The sequence below is a fragment of the Sebastes umbrosus genome, chromosome 14 (assembly GCF_015220745.1).
Source record: "Sebastes umbrosus isolate fSebUmb1 chromosome 14, fSebUmb1.pri, whole genome shotgun sequence".
NCBI lineage: Eukaryota > Metazoa > Chordata > Actinopteri > Perciformes > Sebastidae > Sebastes > Sebastes umbrosus.
This window is the reverse complement of record NC_051282.1, coordinates 5,334,788-5,356,822: the sequence shown is the minus strand read 5'-3', so window position 1 is coordinate 5,356,822 and position 22,035 is coordinate 5,334,788. Positions and strand designations below refer to the sequence as shown.

The window sequence follows — 22,035 nt, the reverse complement described above, 5'->3', positions numbered from 1 at the left end:
GGCAACAGTAAATGTTCGGAGAATGTGCGCCGGGAGTGTTGTGACGTAGTTTGAAGAGCAAAAAGACACACACACCTGGAGGGCGGGCGGCAGGGGAGGTGGATGAGTCCAACAAACACAAGCCTGTCATCCAGGAGACCGCTGTTTGTGTCCATGTGCATAACGTTCCAATCAGCTGATCCCGTGTTCACAACGTTCAGTTTCATTTTCACTGTACAAACGTAGTTTTAAGCCCAACCATGTAGTTCTTTCCTAAATCTAACTATAATAGTTTTGTCGCCTATTCCTAAAGTGACGCCAAGGGGCGTGCGTGCCGAGGCAAAGCGGCGGTATGTGACGAGGTGGGATGAGAACTTGTTAGTGGGTTGTATTACAGTTTAGGAAGAAACAACCTATATGTGGTCGTATGGATTGGAGGACTTGTTGAGATGGGATCAGGAAGAAGCTAGTGTTGAATTCGTGTGCATTGCAGCTGAGACCGGGCCCGTTAGGAGAGAGAATACAAAATAGACTCATTTTTGCTTTAAATACCATATCTGTAATTTAATTTGAAGTAGTATTTAAATTATTTCAATCAGGTGAGACTTCATTTTTTTAGTGAAAACTTATTTAATTGACATGTTCACACAGGATGAGAAATGTGAATAGTCTTTGGCGATAAGACCCCATCAAAATATCATATACTTTAAGGGTGTGATGAAGCCCCAAGTAGAATAGGAAGGTCTGTGCTCTCCGAGTGCCATTCTAGTGTAATAGTATTTTTTTAAGCTTGCTGACTCTGAATTAAGCTTTGCGGCTGGTGGGGTGCTGCACATGCACCCACTATTGACCGGCTGAGTATAGATACAATAATGACAAGTGTATTTGCAATAAATGAGATTCTGAAGCAGCTTCATGTAGAGCTGCCCGTCACAGAAGTGCCAGGCTGAAGGTGTTTGTTGTTTTTGCCTTTGTTTTGCTCTCTTTGTATTTCGCCTACTTCTTAAACTCACTGTTGCCCATTGTATCTGTCTGGAAACCGGCCAGGAAAGGAAATGTTAACAGTCCCGTGTGCTTTTACTGTTGTTTGTTTTTATACTAAATCCTATCAGCAGCTTGAAAAGTGTTTGCACCCTTGTACGTACACAGGATTCTCCTTCTCTGTGACTAAACGCAGCATGTCGGCTACTGAATGTTTTGCTGATATTCATAAAAATAACTAAATCAACTTTTGATTCCAGCTGTTTATTTTGTGTGAGTGTAAATATTTTTAGTTTGAATAATGGCTTTGCATAGATTTTACATGGAAGACAATCACCCCCCAGTTAGCTGTGATTCAAACATTTTCTGTTACACATCGTTTTTATACTTTAAACAGCAAAGTCCGTCCATCCATCCATCAGTCCTAAAATATACATTGCTTGGCCCGTGCCTTGTTTGTAGTGATTTCCCATCCTTGTTATTTCCAGCCAGGCTTGTGGCCTGGGATAGCAATGACGGACGGTCCGTCGATCCACCACTTAGGTCCAGACTGAAATATCTCAACAACTAGTGGATGGACTGCCATAACATTTTGGAAAGACATTTGTAGTCCAGAGAGGATGAATCTCATCGACTTAGGTGATCCTCTGATGTCTCGGCAACTATTGGATCAATTGCTGTGACGTTGCTTCAGATATTCAAGACCCCATGACGATATAAGTTGACGCCACCAGCAGGTCAAAAGTTTTCACTTACAGTATTCAGACAAATAGTCAGCAGTTTGAGATTTTTGCAATGTCTGGATTATCGTAACATTTGGGTCCCTTGAGGATAAACTGTAAAATCTTTGGTGATCCTCTGACTATTCATCTAGCACCATCATCGGGTCCATTTTTTTATTCTTCCAATATTTTGGTTTATGACCAAATACCTGCAAAACTAATGACGTTCCCATCAGCCTCAGCTGTGTTTACTGCTTATTAGCAAATGTTAGCACACTAATATACTAGTATATACGAGTAGTTTAGTATATGGTTAATATTTCCTGCTAAACATCAGGATGTTAACATTGACTATGTTTACATGCACATGAATTCTTCACTATTATTCACAATATTTTGAATTTGATAAGGGTCATGTAAACAGCATATTCCCTTTGGATATTCCGAACGGAGCGTTTTCCGACTACGGCATGCGGGATATGCTAATATTCAGGTTTTAGTAGCATCCTTTCGACCTACAGCGCATTCAGAACATGCGTTTCAGTTGGGGTTTTACAGCAGTTTGCACCACACGGCCTGTATTTTGCCAGTTTGTGATCAGCTCTGTGCGTTTTACACAAACCAACTGGCCGACAGTTTACAGAGATGCGTGCCCAAAAGAAAAGCCCACATCTCTGGATAAACACACCTACTTCTAAATATTATGAAAGACTTTTGATATCAACAGGTTTTTGGATATGTGCAAATATTGCAGTATGCACAGCTGCATGTAAACAGAAATATTAGTGGAACATTCATTTTCATTAACCCATGTAAACTGCTTAGTAGAAATATTGTCTTTTTCAGAATAAGGGGCAAAAAACTGAATATTTTGTGCATGTAAACGTAGTCATCGTCATTATGAGCATCTTGGCATGCGTATATATTAACATAGCTCAAAGCACCGCTCCTAGATCATGATATCTCACTGATAAGCGTTTATTCTTTGACCTCCTCTAACTCAGCAGGTCAGCGTGGCCGGTCAATCTCAGCCAAGCACCACAACAAGTTGAGCTTGTAGTAAAGTGCAAAGGTCCATAAAGTTGTTAGTACTGGTTTCTCTGTGACACTTGATAATAAAGGCCATGATTTACACTGTAATTTCATTATAAGAAACCAGATAACGCTAAATAAATACCCCTTACCAAAAAGAAGTTTATTCAAGTATGCTATTCTTTTAAACTTTGAATAAGAGAGTGTGCTTTCAGTTTACTTTTTATGTACAAAAGTATACTTAAGTTTACTTGGCTCATACTGACAAGTACACAGAAAAGTCTAAGTGTATTTGGCTTATAGGCCTACTGGTACTTTTGATTGAGATGTACTTAAGAAAAGTATAATTATGTATTCTTGCCTTAGAAAGGTATACTTGACTTGTAGTTGTGCTTATGTTTTGATAGAGTAGCCTATCAAAGCGTGTGAGAGTTTGTAAAAGGATGTTTTGATTTGAATTTGCTTCAATTTATCAAGAATTTTCTATGTTTTTGGATTATCCGTTCACAGAAGGGGCATGCGAGAAGAACACATTTTATTTCTTTTTTTCACCTCATCGCAAATTATCAAGTCAAATAGCAAAAGCAGCAAGTCTCTTCAATGTAATACAGTACATAAATCATTGGCTAAGATAATGAGATATTCCTTTATGTGTCAATTTGTACTAGATGTTTTTGTCATTTACTACATCCCACGTAGAACAAGCCGCAATATATCGAGTGTATTCAACATATCGCCCATCCTTACCCAGAATATCTATGGGTCCATACCACAAAAGGTAAGTGAAATGATGTGTGGGGATTTTTGTTGTTGTTTGAACTAACCATTTAATCTTTTGAAAACAGGAATTTACTTTGTAGTTTACTCACAAACAACTTAAAAAAAAGAAAGAAAAAAATTACCAACATTTTTTCATAATACACCATGATGATTCAGATTGCATGAAAGAGGTATGTAATCAGAATCATCATGAACCCTCACCAGCTACTCTACATGTTCGGTTGGTTTTCTGTGACGTGTGTTGAGGATGTGTTTATGAGAACTGTTTTTGCCTCAGGCCAGATCAGCTCCCATGATCCCCCTGACCTTGCTGACAAGTTCCAGATGTTTTAAAGTGGCAACACTCATGTTTCCATCACACTTCACAGTGCAAATCTGTGTTTTCTGCATAGACTGGTACAGTCCTGCTTCCTTAAAACCTGCAGTAGGCAGAATATTTTGGCACCATCGGGCAAAAATTTCCATAATAACCTTTCAGCATATTGTATTTCAAGTGTTCTGAGAGAAAACCAGACTTCTGCACCTCCTCTTGGCTCTGTTTTCAGACTTTAAAAAATTGAGTCCGTGACGGGAGACTTTGGCCAATCACAGGTCATTTCAGAGAGAGAGTGTCCCTATTGGCTGTTCTCCGGCTGGTGGGTGGTGCTTGGTATTTCCTCAACAGATCTCAACATGGCTGCCGGGTCACAAACTTTCTCATTTTACAGCTAAACAGTACACTACAAGATGTTTCTGAAAACATTTGAGGAGAGAAAAAGGCATTAACGTAACAGAATATTGATTCATATTTGATCAGCGCAGACCAGTTTGACCGTTTGATCGGAGTTGGCGAAGTGATTGACAGCTGCTCAGAGACAGCAGACTCCAGATCAGCTCTGATTGGTTGTTTTTCTCAGGTCTGTGAAATTTTCTAGATGCCGTTAGGAGTACCGGAGGACACAGAGGCACATGATTTCTTTCAGATTACCTGTCTCATACACTACTGTCAGGTTATAGTGACCATTTTTACAAATATTAATCATATTTGCTCCATTTCTACCCACTGCAGCTTTAAAAAAAGGTTATACAGTATATGTAAATAACTAACAACTCCCATTTATCATCTCATGACAGCTCATGAAGCAGTAAATTGCTTCTTACACATTGATGAATCAGTATTAGCAATCTAATAAAGTCATGTAATCATAAATCAGATGTAGGGGACATTTTACTGCACAACTACTACTTTTACTTTTGATACAGTTGGCTGATAATACTTCTGTACTTTTACTAACAGTAAGTAGGATTTTAACGCAGGACTTGTAATAGTCACATTACTGTATTGGTACTTTTACTTACGTAAAGGATCTAAGTACTTCTTCCACCACTGGTGTAATGGGGTATGACTTTGTACGGGCCATGGAATCAAGGTAGGTTTTTCGTCAGTGCGAATCAACACCAGTCCGCCTCAGCGAGGCCTCACTTGGTCTTTTTTAAGTGCAGCTTATTATTGGGGGTTCTCCATGGGAGCTCTGCTCTCCTTTGTTTTTCACATCCTGTCACGGCCTTTCTCCAACAAATGGAGAAGTCACGGAGGAAAATGGAAGCTTGAGCAGAAAGATTTCACTCGACATCTGAGGCAAAGAACCACTTACCATGTCTGACTTCACCAACGGACAAACAGAAGAAAAAAAATCACTGAACCCTCCATGCACTCACATTCCTTCCTCTGATTCTGTTTTCCATTAAGTAGTGGGAGTGTGTGGGGGGGGGGGGGGGGGTATGTGTTACACTCACTGTCGGTCTGTGTGTCTTGAAATTATATTTTGTCTGTCTAGCAATGCTTTAAGTAAGCGATAATGTACAGCGAGCCGGTCATCGTTGTGACCCTGTCAGGGATTCTTTCACAACAATGACCCGCTAGCTGTACATTATCCTGCTTATTACACGGCTACTTACTGAAGAAATCTATATTTTGACACAAAAAAACGGTCCTCCGGAGTCCGACATCAGAGCTGCGCCCACAGCAACGGTCTACTATACAGAAATAACAGATCGCAGAACGCCGTGATTGACCAATCAAAATCTAGTATTCAACACAGCCGTGTAATAAGTAGCCTTAAATGTCCCCACTGAATAACACTAATATTTGAAAGTCAAAATGTTTCTAATTCCACAAAATCTTGTGAGAATTTTTTTAAAACTAGTGTGTGTGTGTGTGTGTGTGTGCGTGTGTGTGTGTGTGTGTGTGTGTGTGTGTGTGTGTGTGTGTGTGTGTGTGTGCGTGTGTGTGCGTGTGCGTGTGCGTGTGCGTGTGTGTGAGTGTGTGTCTGTTTGCAAAGACTTCATCTTTCACAAATAATCTCTTCTTTTATTTTGACAGGAACTAACAACAACAACATTCCTTCAGAATTTTGCACTGTAGTAAAATTATACAGTACAGAATGAAACAGACATCAGTCAGTTAGTCCAAGCCTCCACCACATCAGTATGACCAGCCGTTTTAACATTTAACAGCTAAGCTTGAATATCCAGAATTAACATTAGAGATATCTACAATTACATTTTGACTAGTCGTAATTCTTATTCCAGATATCTATAACGTCATTGTGACTAGTCAAAACAACAGTTAGGGATATCTGTAATTCAGTTCTGACTATCCTAAAAAAACAGTTACAGATATCTCAAACCTCATTATGACTAGTCAGAACTGTTGTCATGACGTTGCTCATCAAGGCTTCCCGTTGGATATCGGCCCAACAAAGCATCTGAACAGTGTCAGCAGAAGCTTTTGCTGACTCGGATAGTTCGGTAAAGTTGGAAAGATATTCACAGATTCAAACTTCTCCGATCAATAACTCATAAGAGAGACATAGTTAAAACACCAACAAGCTGCAACCTCATTTTAATCACAACGAGCAGTCCTCCGAGCTGGACACATAACATCGGTCTCTATGTGCTGCCGACTGTGAGACGAGCGGTCAGGGACAGCTGTGGATCAGATAGTTAGACAATGACATGAAATAGAAAGAGCTCATCATCGAGGAACGTGTAGCGAACCAGTTAGAGCTATATACGTCAACATTTAATTTTAGATATCTAAAAAGGACAATGTAGAAATCTTTAAATGAGGGGAATTAAAGATATCTTGAACTGACTAGTCAGAATTAAATTGTAGATATCTGAAACTGGAATTACGACTAGTCATGATTCAGTTGTGGATATCCGCAACTGAATTGTAGATATCCGTAATAGAGTTGGGGATATCTTGAATTAGAGTTTTGACTAGGCAAAATGACGTTGCAGATATCTCTAAAGAATATCGCGTCGAGCTATTAAATGTTAAAACGGCTTGCCGTACATCAGACAGTGATCCTGCTTTGGACCGGGTGGTCATATTTTTCAGTGCACATTTTTACACACAGCTGACTCTACAGTGTCAGTTTAAAATGTTTATATCACAGTTTATATCACAGTGGTTCATAAAGTAAGAAACACAGATAGAGAAACAAAGAATTCTGTCTCTCATTTTGGCTCCATGTTAAAAAGTGATTGATGGCATAAAAGAGAAAAATGATTGCAAACATAACTGAAATTAGGACAAAAAAAGTATAGCCTCTTTGCTTTAAAAATGTTAAACCATAGATCACATTTCTGAGGATGTAATCATATCGTTTTTGAAAAAAAAAAACATGAATTGATCCCAGGCACTTTATTACTGAAAAAATATCAACTTGCTGTGAACAGTCTTAAAATTGGACTAGCTTATAACTTTGTTTTTTTTTCTAATGATGACAAATTCAACTCTTTGGTTTTACAGATGTAATAACTGAAGTAAAAATAAGAAAAACAAATACCTTCACTATTGATTGCTATCTTTGGTGATACCACCAAAAAAGGCACATTAAGACTAACAGCGGGTTCATATAGGGACGGAAGCACCACGCTGTTAATCGTCTCTGGCTCTTCTCACCAGAAGTACATTCCTCCACGCCGGTCAACAAGCGATCCTGCTCCTCTGCTGTTTACTATAAAGCTCTCTCTCTCTGTCTCTGTCTGTCTGCTCCTCTCTCTCTCTCGCTTTCTGTTTAGACACAGCTGACAAATATGTGGAAGAAGTACATAATTTAAAACCCACAATCACAAACAGCAGTGACACACGGCTGTTTCCAATAAATATAGTGGATGGATTTTGAAATGTGATTGGGTGGAGGAGGTACTGGACGGGAATCGGGGGAATTAAAACTCTGGGAGAACAGCGGGGGAGAGAGGAGGAGGGAAGTCAAAGGCGTTTGTGGGATACATATTTTGTCATCTCGTCAGAATCAGATTGTCAGTGTGTTTTCTTGTCAGAATCACCTCGCGGCACGCAGAAAATAGACCAGACGCCGACTATTGCTGAGGATCGCGAGCATGGCAAGATGAGTAGCTCAACTGATTTACTTGGGCGCAAAAAGAACGCTTAAAGGCAACGTTTCTCCGAAAAATCGCCACGCTTCACAGTGCTTCCGTTTCCTGACGTGAACCCGCCGTAAGAGTCTACAGCCATGCTACTGGCTCTCTGAGGCTGCACAGTGGTTCACTGAGCAAAATGCTAACTTGCTAAGCAGGTATAATGTTTACTATGTCCACCATCTTCAATTATATTCACTATATATTGAAACAGTTGCTGTATGTTATTAGCTCAATGCTTTATGGCATTGATCGGAGACATTTCATTCAGTTTAAAGTATAAGTCTGGTGATACTTTATATTTTTGTTATTATCAACAAGTCCCCCAACAAACCCCATGTCCAGACAGAAACCAACAATGGAGTGATCCTACTAACAATTATTGTGTGTTTATCCAAAGTTTGATATATCTTCTTCCTCTGTGCCATAGAGCTCCATTTATTAAAAACACATCAGTGAGCCACGCTGGCTGACATGTTCCTTCATTACCATGAACACACACACTTTAGTTTAGTTTGACTCAATCCCACCTGCACCGTTCTGCTGCCACAAACTGGAGCACCAGATGTGGATTAATCACCAACTGAAAATAGTCCTCATTAAATGCACTATTTTCTCCAGTGTGGTTAATGTTTGCTGGAAACTACAGTGACCAGCTGTTTTAGGAAATTCCTGAGCCTTTTTAAAAAAAATATATATATAATAGTTTTGTGTTTTGAGTAGGAACCGATGGGCTTGGGTTTGAGGATATGGAGAATGTAATGAGAGGTCTGGTGGAATTTGTTGACAATAAGAAAACTATAGAATAACAGCATCCTTATAAATGAGAGTGATTTTTCAGTGATCCAAGTTGCAAAGTGCTAGTGACCTGATTGCAGGTAAGTTGAGGGTAGTTTGTAAAGGTAATGAAATGTCATCAGGCAAGGCACTTGTTGTTACTACGTTCTTAGACTGCTGATAGTTAGGATTATTTCACTGCACTAGGTACTTATCCATAGTCAGTGTATTACCGACAGCAGACAGCGTCTGACATCAACAGCATGCCCCCAATTTGGAGAAACAGGCAGGAGTACCAACGCAGGATCGAAGCAATGTGCTGCTGTGTACGGCGGCAGCAGCTAAACGTATTTTAGCAACTTAAAAGAAAGGCCCACCGAAAGTGTACGCTATATTTAGAATATTTTCACCGCTTTATCTTGCCGTCAGACAGCCCTTTCCGATTGGGAATTGAACTGAGAGTGAAAGTTATATATGCTCTCTTCAAAGCCAGCACTCCGTTGACAAAAACACTATCGATAAGTTTCACTCTCAGTTCAATTCCCTGCCGGAAAATATTCTAAATATAGCATACACTTAAACTAATATAGATTTTGTTTAGGTGGGCCTTGTTTTACACTACACACTGTTCCTCTTAAACACAAATAATCTGCTGTCCCAAACTGCCTCTATAAACATGATAACATTGACGCAAGCTTCTTGATAGATCGACAAAAAAAAACCCAAGCATACCTCTGAGTTCATCAGGGCTAACACCTAGTCAAACGACATGACTCCTTCGAAGCCGTGGTAGGTGAATGGTTCAAAGACGGGGCTGCAGGTCTCTTTAGCAATGCAGGCCATCCTATTGTTTTCACAGCTGTCCGCGCTGTCCGGGGCAATGTACACCGCATCAGCAGAGTGGATGGACGGGTCCCCTTCAAAGTAGTTGTGGGGTCGCAGCAGGACCCCGCCCCCGTTGCCCACGGTTACCGTGTTGGGGATGTCCTCGGAGTGGGGGATGTGGAGGAAGCCGGTGGTCACCCAGGCAACCAGGTCCTGCAAGCACATTTTCATACACATCATGCAAAATTCGTTCAGCTAAGTTGTCTAAGTTCAAGTTTACGTATGTCAACGCACCTCGTCTTCGATGCTTTCGTCGTCTGCAATGTACTTGCTGAAGTCGACAGCTGGAGTCCACATGTCGGCTTGATTGTATAGACTGCTGCTGGTCTGCTCTAAGTCCTTATGCTTGGTGATGGCAACCTTATACCTGGAGACAGACAGAAAAGGCACAGAGAGAGAGATGGCTTTGAATGGCCAGCAGAACCATGCCTAAAGATATACGGCTGTGTTGTGGCTAGAAGGGGATTTCAACACTATCACCAAACAAGAACGTTGCTATTGAATGATCCCCAGATTCTGTTGAATGTCAATGTTTTTTTTTTTATGTCTAATGTCAACATTAGCAGCATTGTTAAGGCTAGGGGAAAATCTGGCTAACTTTAAATGATGGGTCATGAATGAAAATGAAATGAAAATTGCCCAGTATAATTTCCACAGCCCAAGGTGACATCTTCAAAGAAAGTTTGCTGATCTGTCGGGTAGTTGGGTCAGTTCCCTGGGATCAGACCCCACAGTACTGGGGTTTACACTAGCTGAATTTGACTGCCCGTTGTTCACAGGGCCCATTGTTCCGAAAGCCCTTTGCTCTGAAAATACTCACTTTCTGTACAACAACATAAGCACATGGCTAATTATTATGCAGTGACATCATTGGTTGGGTTAGTTAGGTTTAGGCATGAGGAGTGAGATTAGTTTGGTTTAGGGTAAGAATATCAGGGTAAGCCAACCAGAGGCAGAGTAGGACGGATCATGCTTTCGCCATGGTAGGAAAACAAATATCATCCGGAGAGGCCCAATTACGTCATTTTGCATAATAATTAACCATGTGCTTCTGTTGGGGTTGTCGGGACATTTTTCTGACCCGTGTTGACCCACCAATGCACCCTGTCCTCTTCCCTACATGGACATCGATTAGCAACGTAGCCTACTTGTGAGACGTCAAAAACACACGTAATCAGGGAGATATATATTTCCCTCACAACGTAATTGACATCGCAGTTTCGTTGTGTGGGAACATATTAAGAAACCATGCTGTCTGACCAGACAAAGTAAGGCTGTAGCAGCAAAACCACTGAGTGCATTGATTTGATTAAAGGTGTGTTTTATTGATTACAAATTCTGTAAAAAGAAGATTTTGTTACTTTCAAAACCAAGTTACATAGTCTTGCTTTAAAAGTCTTTAGCAGGATCTTAAAATCAATTCTGACACACATCGGGGTGAAGAGAGGCAAAAATGATGTGTTCTCTTTTTCTTATATTTGTTAAAATACTTGAATAAGCTGGAGACGAGTGATTGTCTTTCGGCTGAGACTGAATGAAGAGAAGTGGAATACTCCAAATAAGGGGAGATGAAAGAACGGACTACTTGCTCCTTATCTGTGAATGTTAAACATGATTTGATTTTGACTTGAGATCCTCAGTTGGAGAAACCATGACATAACCACCATCATCACTTTTAAAAAAAAAAACATGATAAGTTAAGAGACACCAGGTCTTAGGGTAACATACAGCAGTATGTTGTCTGCATATAGGTGAGATTTAATGTCATGTTTTATGTAATATGTGGCCCAGTGACAACATAAAAACTGAAAGTGGTCCAAAAATGAATCATTATGAAATTCAGAACATCTTGTCTAACACGACTTTTAATCATCAATCATCATTAACGTTTGAGAATGTAAGTTGTTTTTTTTTAATTGCGGCTGTCCAGTCTCACCTGGCCCAGGACATGGCCCTTTCATCGGGCTGGCTCTCTGGGAGGTGGTCCCCTGTGAAGCTCAACACCTGCAGCCTGTAGGAGCGCTGGTGACCCCATTTGTTGGTCTTGTTGCTGGCGATGTGGAGGTAGCGAGGAGTCTTGGTGCCGTAGCGCAGAGCTGCCTCCTGTGGAGGTGTCACAGTAGACATTAGGTCGCATTCGCACGAGATCAGGCGTTACGGCGGTACACCGCAGGGTTGTGCGGAGGTCCAGGCGAGTCACTTTAATGGCCCATTAACTGCGACAATTAACAATCACCGCCTGATCTCGTGTGAATGCAGCTACTCAAGATTCAAGAGTTACTTGGCTGCAACTCTGGTGGATTAAGAAACAAGTTAATTTTAATAAACAGTAGGGCTGGGACGATACACCTATCTCCTGATTCGATACTATCACGATACTCGGGTGCCGATTCGATTTGTATTGCGATTTTTAAGTATTGCAATCTGATATTACGATTTATTGAGATTTTTGCTAACTTTTTTAACACTAGACCATGGGAAAAGGTTGAATCATATACACTTCTAGGGACTTTTTTTATTTTTTTATTTTGTATATACAGTTCCCTTTGTTAACACCTTATTTTGAAAACCGGACGTAGTCCCACGTGTATACTTCCTCTAACTTCTCTAAGTCCGTCTCTAGCTCTCCTGTCAGCTCCGTTCTCGTTATACATCCATGGTCAGCTCCATCGGGGCAGTTTGAATGCATTTAACATAAATGTCAGTATATGGGTCGGCCCATTTGACCATGGAGATGAGAGTGACAGCCGGCTCGGCCGCACGTTACCGCGATATGATAACGTTTCCTGTCCGTGACAGAGTTAGCATGCAGCTTTTGCCGTGATGTCTAGCTCTGCTTTTCCTGGTATTGTGTGAAACCCAAAGTGTTTCCATACTTTACTGGATGTGTAGTGTTTACCACGCTGGATTTAACATGTAAGGGTGCAGGTCGTATCCAAGCGAACCCTCCAACGTTTTCTATTTTCTCATCACGGCTCACTGCCGTTTGTTTTGGTTGGCGGATACGGAACTGATGTGACGTCACGTTACTCGCATTACAACAATAAAAGCAGTAACTTCCTTCCACCTCAGCATAGACTCAAATGAACCAAATATATTGATTCTGGCATTAAAAAATCTTTTTCAAAAGTCGTAGAAAAAAACGTAGGCTATGAGCACATTATGGGTTGTCAGTAATAAATCATAATTGGGCTATTTGACAAGTTTAAAAAGACTTGAGCTGCCTGATCTTAATATTGCAGGATATCAGGCAGCTCAAGTCTCTTAAAAATATAACCAATAGCGCCAATAAAGTCACTGTTTAAAGTCCAACTGGAATCACCATAAATCACCCCTTTATGCAATAAAAATAATATCAAAATGTTTCTTTAATTTTTTTTGTTAATCATTTTTTGTTAAGAAAGAAACAAAGGCCTTTGTGGAAATATCAGAAATGTTTAATTTTTTCTCAGCCTCTGAAGGAGCTTGTTGGTGTCTGCGTTTGATTGACAGTGGAGCCGGCAGGCTGAAACCCAACAGGGGAACAGAGGGGCGATCTAAACAAACTTGTACTATAGCTTACAAGCCATGGACAGTGACACCAGCATCTAAACTGGCCGCGAAAATATATGCAGGTGTGTTTACATGCTATTTAATGTGCTGCAGCTGAGCGGCCACTTCGGTGTCCGGCCTGCGAACTGACAGCAGAACAACCTATAAACATAACACTTACATCACTGTATAAAGTTGTTATGATGAATGGTGTTAAAAAAACATTTGCCTATTTACACATCCAGCAGTTACAGAGCAACATTAGCATTTTAGCTGCTAAATGCCCCCACTATGTTCGCCAGCTAATCTCTAACTGTCTGTCTGCTGTTTGGTGCTGAACAGGGAGTGTGTGGCGGGTTATAGAGCTTTTTAACAGCTGGCTTGCTGTTGCTGTAAACGAGATTAATGAGACCGAGTTTACGGGCTGTAAAACCTGAGCTGAAAGAGGCTAAAATGTTACATACAGCTAAGGTGAACTGCAAAGTTTGTGATAATTCTCTGTGACCTCCTGCTTCTAACTTGGTGACGTTACTAGTTTATTAATTACAGTTTAAAATAAAAGGATTTGATTGGTTATATTAAAAATAGTTCCCCATTTATGTAGACAGAGAACTACTAGCTTTCTGGCTGCTTTACGCACAGCCACTGAACTCCATAGTGAAACCTCAACAGTATATTTAACAGCATTAAATATTAATTTAATCGGAAAATAGAGCCAAATATCGTCTTAACATTAGCAAAGGCATCGGCTATCGGCGATCGTTCTGACCATCGTCGATCCCCGAGGTCATTGTCTATCGGCCCAACCCCACTTCATGCCGTCTCCACGCTGTCAAAAGTCTTAATGAAGTTCATGACATTTGTTGCACACTCTCCTCTAAATGCTCTTAAAAGAAACCTAAATGCAATTAACTATTTAAAGGAAGCGAAAGAGGCCAGACCTGTTCTGTTTTCAGTTGCTTTTCCACCAGCTGAGGGACCATAGCTGAGTGATCAGGCATCCACGGCAGCGACATATTGACATATTCCATGTCTTTTGTCTGGAAAAAATTCTTCACTCCTGCGGGGGAAATTAAGCAAAAATGTTTGTAATAATACTTGTTTTCTGTTGTAGTTTGAAAGCCAATACAGACCTGCATTGGGCATTTTGATACTCCTGTAGTTCCCTGTCTACGGAAGCATTTGGTGGACTAAATTAAAATTAAAATGTAATCTCATTTCCCACTTACATATGAATTAATTGGGTCAACATTTTAATTCAAATTCAATCATGCAATTTGCATTTTCACTACGAGCATGGGCATTCTCTGACAATATTAAAAATGAAAAGCCATTTGACATTTCATTTTCAAAGACCAACTCTGCGTTATTTGACAATATTCAACATTAATTCAAATTTAAAAATTAAAATGCAATATAAATATTGTAACTTAATTTTGCATTTCTCAGATGCATCATTTAAGTCACAATTAAAATTAAAATGTAACAATCCATATACCATTTCAATGTGAATACACCTTCAATGACATTCCTTCTGACCATTTGAAAATGAAAATTCAAAAGCCAATTGACATTTCATTCATTCAATATTCAAATGTGAAAATTAAAAAGCATTGCCCCCAATTCTAATTACATTTCAATGCTGTCACGCTGTTCCCCTGACTAAATTAAATGGCAAATGTAAAGTGCATTTTCATTTTCAAGTTCTAGCAATCTGTCAATGATTCTCGGAAGGCGGGACTGAGTAAGCTGGTTCTACTTATCTACCGGAAGTAGTTGTTTATCTGCCCGGGGTGAAATGGCAGCTGGGCTGGTGCAATTCAGCAAATCAGTTAGATAATAACCTGATTTCCGTAGCACAGTCATGACAGAGCAGAGGAAATACGTGAAAGCGTTGCAGAATACTCTGTCACGCTGCTGTCTCACACATCGATGAGGCTGTGTTTTCAAACTTAAAGCTGAAGTAGGCGAGATTGGAGCAAATATGATTAAAAAAAGTTATTTCTAGAAAACGGTCGCTATATTGTGATAGTAGTATATGAAACAGGTAACCTGAAAAAAAATCATGTGCCTCTGTGTCCTCCGGTGCTCCTAACGGCATCTGCAAGATTTCACAGACCGGAGGAAAACAAGCAGTAAGAGCTGATCTGAGGTCTGCTGTCCAACTGCCGTCTATGAGAGCCGCGAACTCCGACCAAACGGTCAAACTAGGCAGTGCTGATCAAATATGAATCAATATTCTGTTACATTAATGTCTATTTCCCTCCTCAAATGTAAATGTTGAACGGTAAAAAGTAATATATATACATATACACCGATCAGCCATAACATTAGGACAGCACGGGCACCCTGACCGGTCTGCGGCTACGCAGCCCCATACGCAACAAACCGCAATGCACTGTGTGTTCTGACACCTTTCTATCAGAACCAGCATGAACTTTTTCAGCAGTTTGAGCTCCAGCAGCTCTTCTATTGGATCGGACAACACGGGCCAGCCTTCACTCCCCACGTGCATCAATGAGTCTCGGGTCTGACCCTGTCGCCGGTTCACCGGTTTTCCTTCCTTGGACCACTTTTGGTAGGTCCTGACCACTGCAGACCGGGAACATCCCACAAGAGCTGCAGTTCTGGAGATGCTCTGACCCAGTCGTCTAGCCAGCACTATTTGGCCCTTGTCAAAGTCGCTCACATCCTTACGCTTGCCCATTTTTTCTGCTTCCAACACAAAGTTCAAAGTTCAAAATGTTCACTTGCTGTCTAATATATCCCCCCCACCGCCAGGTGCCATTGTAATGAGATAATCAATGTTATTCACTTCACCTGTCAGTGGTCTTAATGTTATGGCTGATCGTATTCAAATATTTGAATTAACAATCAACCATAAAGCCTTAAAGGTTACTCTTTGAAAATGACATGTAAAATGGCTTTTGCATTATCAAATTGTCAGAGAATGTGCATAAAGGTATATGAAAAGTAAAATGGTAAATGGATTATTCCATTTTGCTTTCAGTTGTGACTTAAATGATGCATCTAAAAATGAATATATTCATGCAGTAAAGTGAGAAATGTCATAAAATCTATGCAAGAACTGTCATGTTCTGGCTGTGCCAGTCTTTATTAGTTATGTTTATGTGATTTTGGTTTGTGTTTTGGTTTCTTTTATATTCTCATTCCTGTTTCCTGTTTTATTTTGTAGTTCACTCCTCCTGTGTCTTGTCTGGTTTTACTTCCCTCCTTTGTTTGTTTTCCCGCCTTTTGTTGATTGTCTGCCCCGCCCTGATTTGTTTCACCTGTGTGTAATCATGTCTTGTATTTAAGCCTGTGTGTTCCCCTCTGTCCTTGTCGGTTCGTTTGTCTCCCCAGCCCCGTCTACCTTGTCCTCCGTGTTCCTTGTTTCCTCCTGCTATGGTCCTAGTGTTCCTCCTGCCCGTGTTTCTCGTATCTTCTGATTTGTAGTTTCGTTTTGTTCTCTGTTTGTTTTTTTGGTGTGTTTTCATTTATACTTTGTGGTTTCTTCGTACTTGGTTCCCCTCCCTGCATTTTGGTTGTTGTTTGAATATTCAGCTTAGTTTAATTAAAGCTCGCTTTTATTTCAAATACTTTCCTGCCTGTTACTCTGCGTTTGGGTTCCATGTTAAATTCACCCCACACCACGACAAGAACAACACACAAAAGGTTGTTAAAATGGAGTTTGGCTTAACTTAAAGCAATCAACGCCCGCTTAGAGTAAGTCATAATCACATTAGAATGCATTATAACAGTTATTAAAATGCATTATACAAATATTATTACAACTTTATAGGAATTATAATACACTATGATCCTTGCAAAAAAAAATGTTAGTGAGTGACCAGCAAATAGATATTGTTATGATACTTGACCTTATCAGTTATTATAAAATGAATATTAATGAGTGCTCAAAATTATAATTAGACAGTGCTATAAGCAGAGTATAACGCATTACCCCCCTCGGCACAACACAAAGCGCCTGGGTCAGTCCTTCATGCTGGTAGCCATCAGGCTCCACAACCAAGGCTGACCCCCATATGAGAACTATTAGGACTTTAAGAACTTTAAACATGCACTATCTGCCTTTAAACATGCTCTATCTACCTTTAAACATGCACTATCTACCTTTAAACATGCACTATCTACCTTTTAACATGCTCTATCTACCTTTAAACATGCACTATCTACCTTTAAACATGCACAATCTGCCTTTAAACATGCACTATCTGCCTTTAAACATGCACTATCTGCCTTTAAACATGCTCAATCTACCTTTAAACATGCACTATCTGCCTTTAAACATGCTCTATCTACCTTTAAACATGCACGGTCTACCTTTAAACATGCACTATCTGCCTTTAAACATGCACTATCTGCCTTTAAACATGCACTGTCTACCTTTAAACATGCACTATCTGCCTTTAAACATGCACTATCTGCCTTTAAACATGCACTGTCTACCTTTAAACATGCACTATCTGCCTTTAAACATGCACTGTCTACCTTTAAACATGCACTATCTGCCTTTAAACATGCACTGTCTGCCTTTAAACATGCACTATCTGCCTTTAAACATGCACTGTCTGCCTTTAAACATGCACTGTCTGCCTTTAAACATGCACTGTCTACCTTTAAACATGCACTGTCTACCTTTAAACATGCACTATCTGCCTTTAAACATGCACTATCTGCCTTTAAACATGCATTGTCTGCCTTTAAACATGCACTATCTGCCTTTAAACATGCACTATCTACCTTTAAACATGCACAATCTGCAACCATCCTGGACTCTAACCACTGGCGCACTTTAAACTTACTTTACACTATACATCCTATATACCACTTTATAGACTGCACATATGTACATATTACATTTATTTATTGTACATACTACATGTATTTATTGACGGACTGCACACACTATGTTCACCCATTCACTCTGTATCTTTTATATCTCTATTGTTGTTTTTATCATTTTTGTATACCTTTACCTCTCCTGTGTTTCACTCTGTTTGCTGATGTTGCTTGTTGCTGATGTTTGATTAATAAAGGTTCATCTTATCTTATCTTATTTTATTATAAGTAATGCATGATAGACATGTTTTTTTTTTTCCATATTACCCAGATATTGCTCTCTGCCCTGCAACAGATAAACAGTTTGAAATGCATCACCACTACTCACCCAACACGTCTAGGTCCACCTTGAAGTTGAGAAAGTGGGTGTGGATGTTCCCCAGCACCTTGTCCGCCACCTGGTTTCCGTGTTTCAGACTCCCGTCCACCAGGTAAGAAGAGGAGATGTAGCCTGTGGCGTGCACCTTAGCCTCCACCGACCCGCTCTGGTAGAAGATGAAATCCCACATGTAGTCGTAGTTTCCAATAGCCGTGATCGTCCTGAACACCAGCGCGCTGTTCACCATCCCCCCGTAGCTGTTGTGGAAAAAGTCCGCGAAGTGCCTCCTCAGGGGCTGACCCATGTTGTGCTCGAACACGCAGATTGAATTCCTAAACCTCACCGGAGCGTCCACATCTATGTACCGGTACGTGTCCACGTAGGTGGCCTGGATGGGGCAGTCCACACCGCGGACCAGCTCGTGTGCGAAGCGCCCTATGCCGATACTCGAGTCCAAAAACTTAGTCAGCATCATCCCGGGAGTCACCGAACCGTACACCGACATGGCCTCCTGCACGCTCAGCTCGTATATTATCCTCTCGTCTTTAAAACGCACGTCGAACACGCGCATGCCGGTGAGCGAGCTGAGCCCGAAGGAGAAGCTCCAGTCCAGGTAGAGGACGTGGTTGTTGTGGACGCTGAAGCGCTTACCTTCTGCGTAAAACTGCTGCGGGCCGACCTGCAAAGGCTTGTTTTTTGGTTTCAGTGAACCATAATCAGGCGACTCTTTGTAAACTATCTTCTCAACTTCTCCCGTGTCGTATTTACGCACGAGTTCTTCCACCGTGTCGAAGTATTTTCCGTTATAAAGCAGCCGCTCCACCGTCCACTGTGACGCGTTCAGGCTCTCGTGGTTAATCTGCATCTCGAAGCCCACCGGGTGCAGGTACATGCCGCTCATGTCCCTGAAGAAGGCCACCCAGGTCTTTCTGTCTCCGGAGCGGACTCCCCGGGGCATCTGCTCGAACGGGTTCAGCTTATTCTTCTTCACATCCACGTCGAAGCTCTCCTTCATGAGCTTCTCCATCTTGGCGCAGGTCTTCTGGAACAAATGGAAAAGCAGATTGTATTCGCCCACGGTGACGGTGCGCGCAGTCATAGGCAGATCCATGTGGTACCTCTCCATGGTGACATCTTTGTGGTATTTCGGGTCTGGAAGAGGCCCCACTACGTACTCCTTAATGAGTCCTAGGGCACCGTAGAAGACCACCACGGTCGCCTCTCTAACCGGACAACTGGCGTCTTTCTCGTCCAAGTAAAGCAGCGCGTCCGCTTTCTTGGGCAGACATCGCTCTATTAGAAACAAGAAGTTCTCCGACGGCTCGGTGAGGATTCTGGTGGAGATGTTCAAGGGTTTCTGCTGGAGCATGTATTTCTGGACCTGGTTGTACTCCTCCAGGGTGAGGTCGGAGAACACGAGGCTGCTGCGCTCGTCGTGTTTGCGCCTCAGCGGGTGGACGCGCTGCGCGGAGCATTTGGGCGCCCTGCTGGAGTGGATGCCGATCAGGACGATGTTGAGGATGATGGAGACGAGGACGAAGAGGACGAGCGCCCATTTCACTAAGGAGTTCATCCTCCGCTCCACCATTACGCACGGGTTTTCTTGGATAAAAGGCAGGAGAGGAATGAGCCCTGATCAGGAGGAGGCAAGAAAAGTAGAGTAGAGGCGCGCCCCTCAACTCTTCCGTTTCTCCCACCCCTCTCTCTAACTCCACATAGATTATATAACCCCCCACCCTCCTCTTATGGAATTCCATGCAGCCTCTGTTCTGTTACACAGGCCAGCAAAGTTTACGCACGCTGTTTAAGTGTGTAAGCACTGGTGGAAGAAGTATTCTGTTTTTATTTGATTTGATTTAAAAGGGACCATGTACAGTTTAAAACATAAATGTCACCATTTGATGCACAGTACCAGATTATAGCTTTAAACCAGGGCTGCCCAAAGTGGGCAATCATGTCATATTAGCTTGTCAGGAAGGAGGCTAACACTCTAAAGTTGGGCTATATTTTGGTGGGGAAAAACTGGCATGGCCATTTGTCAAGGTGTCCCTTGACCAATGACCTCCAGGTATGTGACTGAAAATGGGTTCTATGGGTACCCAGGAGTCTCCCCTTTACAGACATGCCCACTTTATAATAATCCTATGCAGTTTTGGGGAAAACATGCCGTTTTTTTAATGCAGTATACATGGGAACTTGGGATCCTAGTACCATTTTGCATCTTAACAATACAATACAATAGGTGTTTAATTTGAGTTCCAGTTTTGGCTCTCTAAGGGAAAAGTTTGGGCACCCTTGCTTGAAGCTAATTCACATCTGTAGAAGAAACATACTAGTCATACAAGAAAGAACATACAAAACGCACAATACACAGCTACACACAATAGCACATCACAAAGTTTGCTTGTCAAGTAAAAGCAAGTCACGAAGACCATAGAATAAAGATCAGTGAGTACAGAGCTGAGCAGTTTTCAACAGACGTTTTAAGTTTTGAAAGTGCTGATAGAGCTGCAGCTCATCACATCGTCAGGCAGGGTGTTCCCCTGATTTGTGGCCTTAACAGGAAAAAAAGCTAATTGCCCAAATGCAGTGAGGCGAAATGGTACAGTACAATCTTGCATAGAAGATCTTCTTAAGGATCTAACAGAATCTACTGAGCGAGAATGCACAAAATCACGCAGTGGAGGAGGATGGGCCAAACCATTATGAATTATATAAGCGAGGCACAAATTTGAAAATAATCTAAAATTCTCAAAGCTCAGTAAATTATATTTCTCCAGTATTGTACAGTGATGAGAATGCATTTTGTCCAGAGTTTTTAGAGTTTGTTTGTATAAGGATTCAAGAGGCCTTATAGCGGTTTCAGATCTTTTACTTAAATAAAAGTAGCACTACTACAGTATAGAAATATTCTCTTAGTCTACAAATAAAAGGCATGCGTTCAAACTCCTACTTAAGTAAAAGAAGAAAAGTATTAGCATCAAAATATACCAAAGGCGAGACGACCCAGGAGAATAGGGGAAAAAAAACAAAAAAATCTAAACAGATACCACCATGAAACTTCCCCAGTGGATTACTTTTACATTTACACTAAGATTATTTTTTTTATTATTAAAAGTTTTCTGAAAATGTATGTTTAAATATGCAAGTGAGGCATTATCTCATGAAATATGTGTTAATTTGCATACATTTCCAGATCGGAAATCTGAAGACTGAATAAAGTCAGGTTCAAAGTTGTGGTTTCATTTTGTTGACATATTAGAATCAAATGTTTTTACAGAGGGCATTCTCTTTTTATCACTCAGTAAATGAGAAAATACTGTCCAACAGCTTAAAAAAAAATCATTTAAAAAAGTTCTATAAATCAGGCTATGAATGATATATGAACAAACCCCTCTGTTAAAATCCTTCAGAATATAGATATAAATGACACTGGGAGGTTTGGTGTATATGAGTGCTGCTGAGGTTTCTGGCTCAGAGTCAGAGCCGATGGATGAGGGCATAGATTGTAGTCCGACAAATGTCCTTTAGATGGTTTGAAATATAAAACTTTTTTTTTTTTTTGAAATAAACTTTTTTTCCCTCTTTAATACTTCATTGTTTGTTTTAATTTCATTGTGTTTCTCTATATTTTAAAGGTTTTGAACCTAGAATTCCTGGCTGCAACATTGTGTGTGTTATTCTTGTGTAGATTTAATTATATTTTTTCACTTTACTTAAAGGAACAGTGTGTAG

At 40.8% G+C, this 22,035-nt stretch overlaps 1 protein-coding gene and 1 long non-coding RNA gene across 2 annotated transcripts; one reads left to right on the top strand and one right to left on the bottom strand.

The window, feature by feature from the left end:
• The first annotated feature begins 1,692 nt into the window (after nt 1–1,692).
• On the top strand, nt 1,693–21,632 carry LOC119501703. Its single transcript, XR_005209885.1, has 3 exons — nt 1,693–1,704; nt 3,303–3,305; nt 20,623–21,632. It is a non-coding gene; the product is annotated as an uncharacterized LOC119501703 (long non-coding RNA).
• On the bottom strand, nt 7,170–19,888 carry aoc2 (amine oxidase copper containing 2). The gene is made up of 5 exons (XM_037792271.1): nt 18,310–19,888; nt 14,060–14,178; nt 11,524–11,690; nt 9,822–9,954; nt 7,170–9,740 (listed from the first exon to the last, which is right to left on the bottom strand). Exons 1-5 carry the CDS (start codon nt 19,886–19,888, stop codon nt 9,459–9,461), a joined length of 2,280 nt encoding a protein of 759 aa, XP_037648199.1. The 3' UTR covers nt 7,170–9,458.
• Nucleotides 21,633–22,035: the final 403 nt, after the last annotated feature.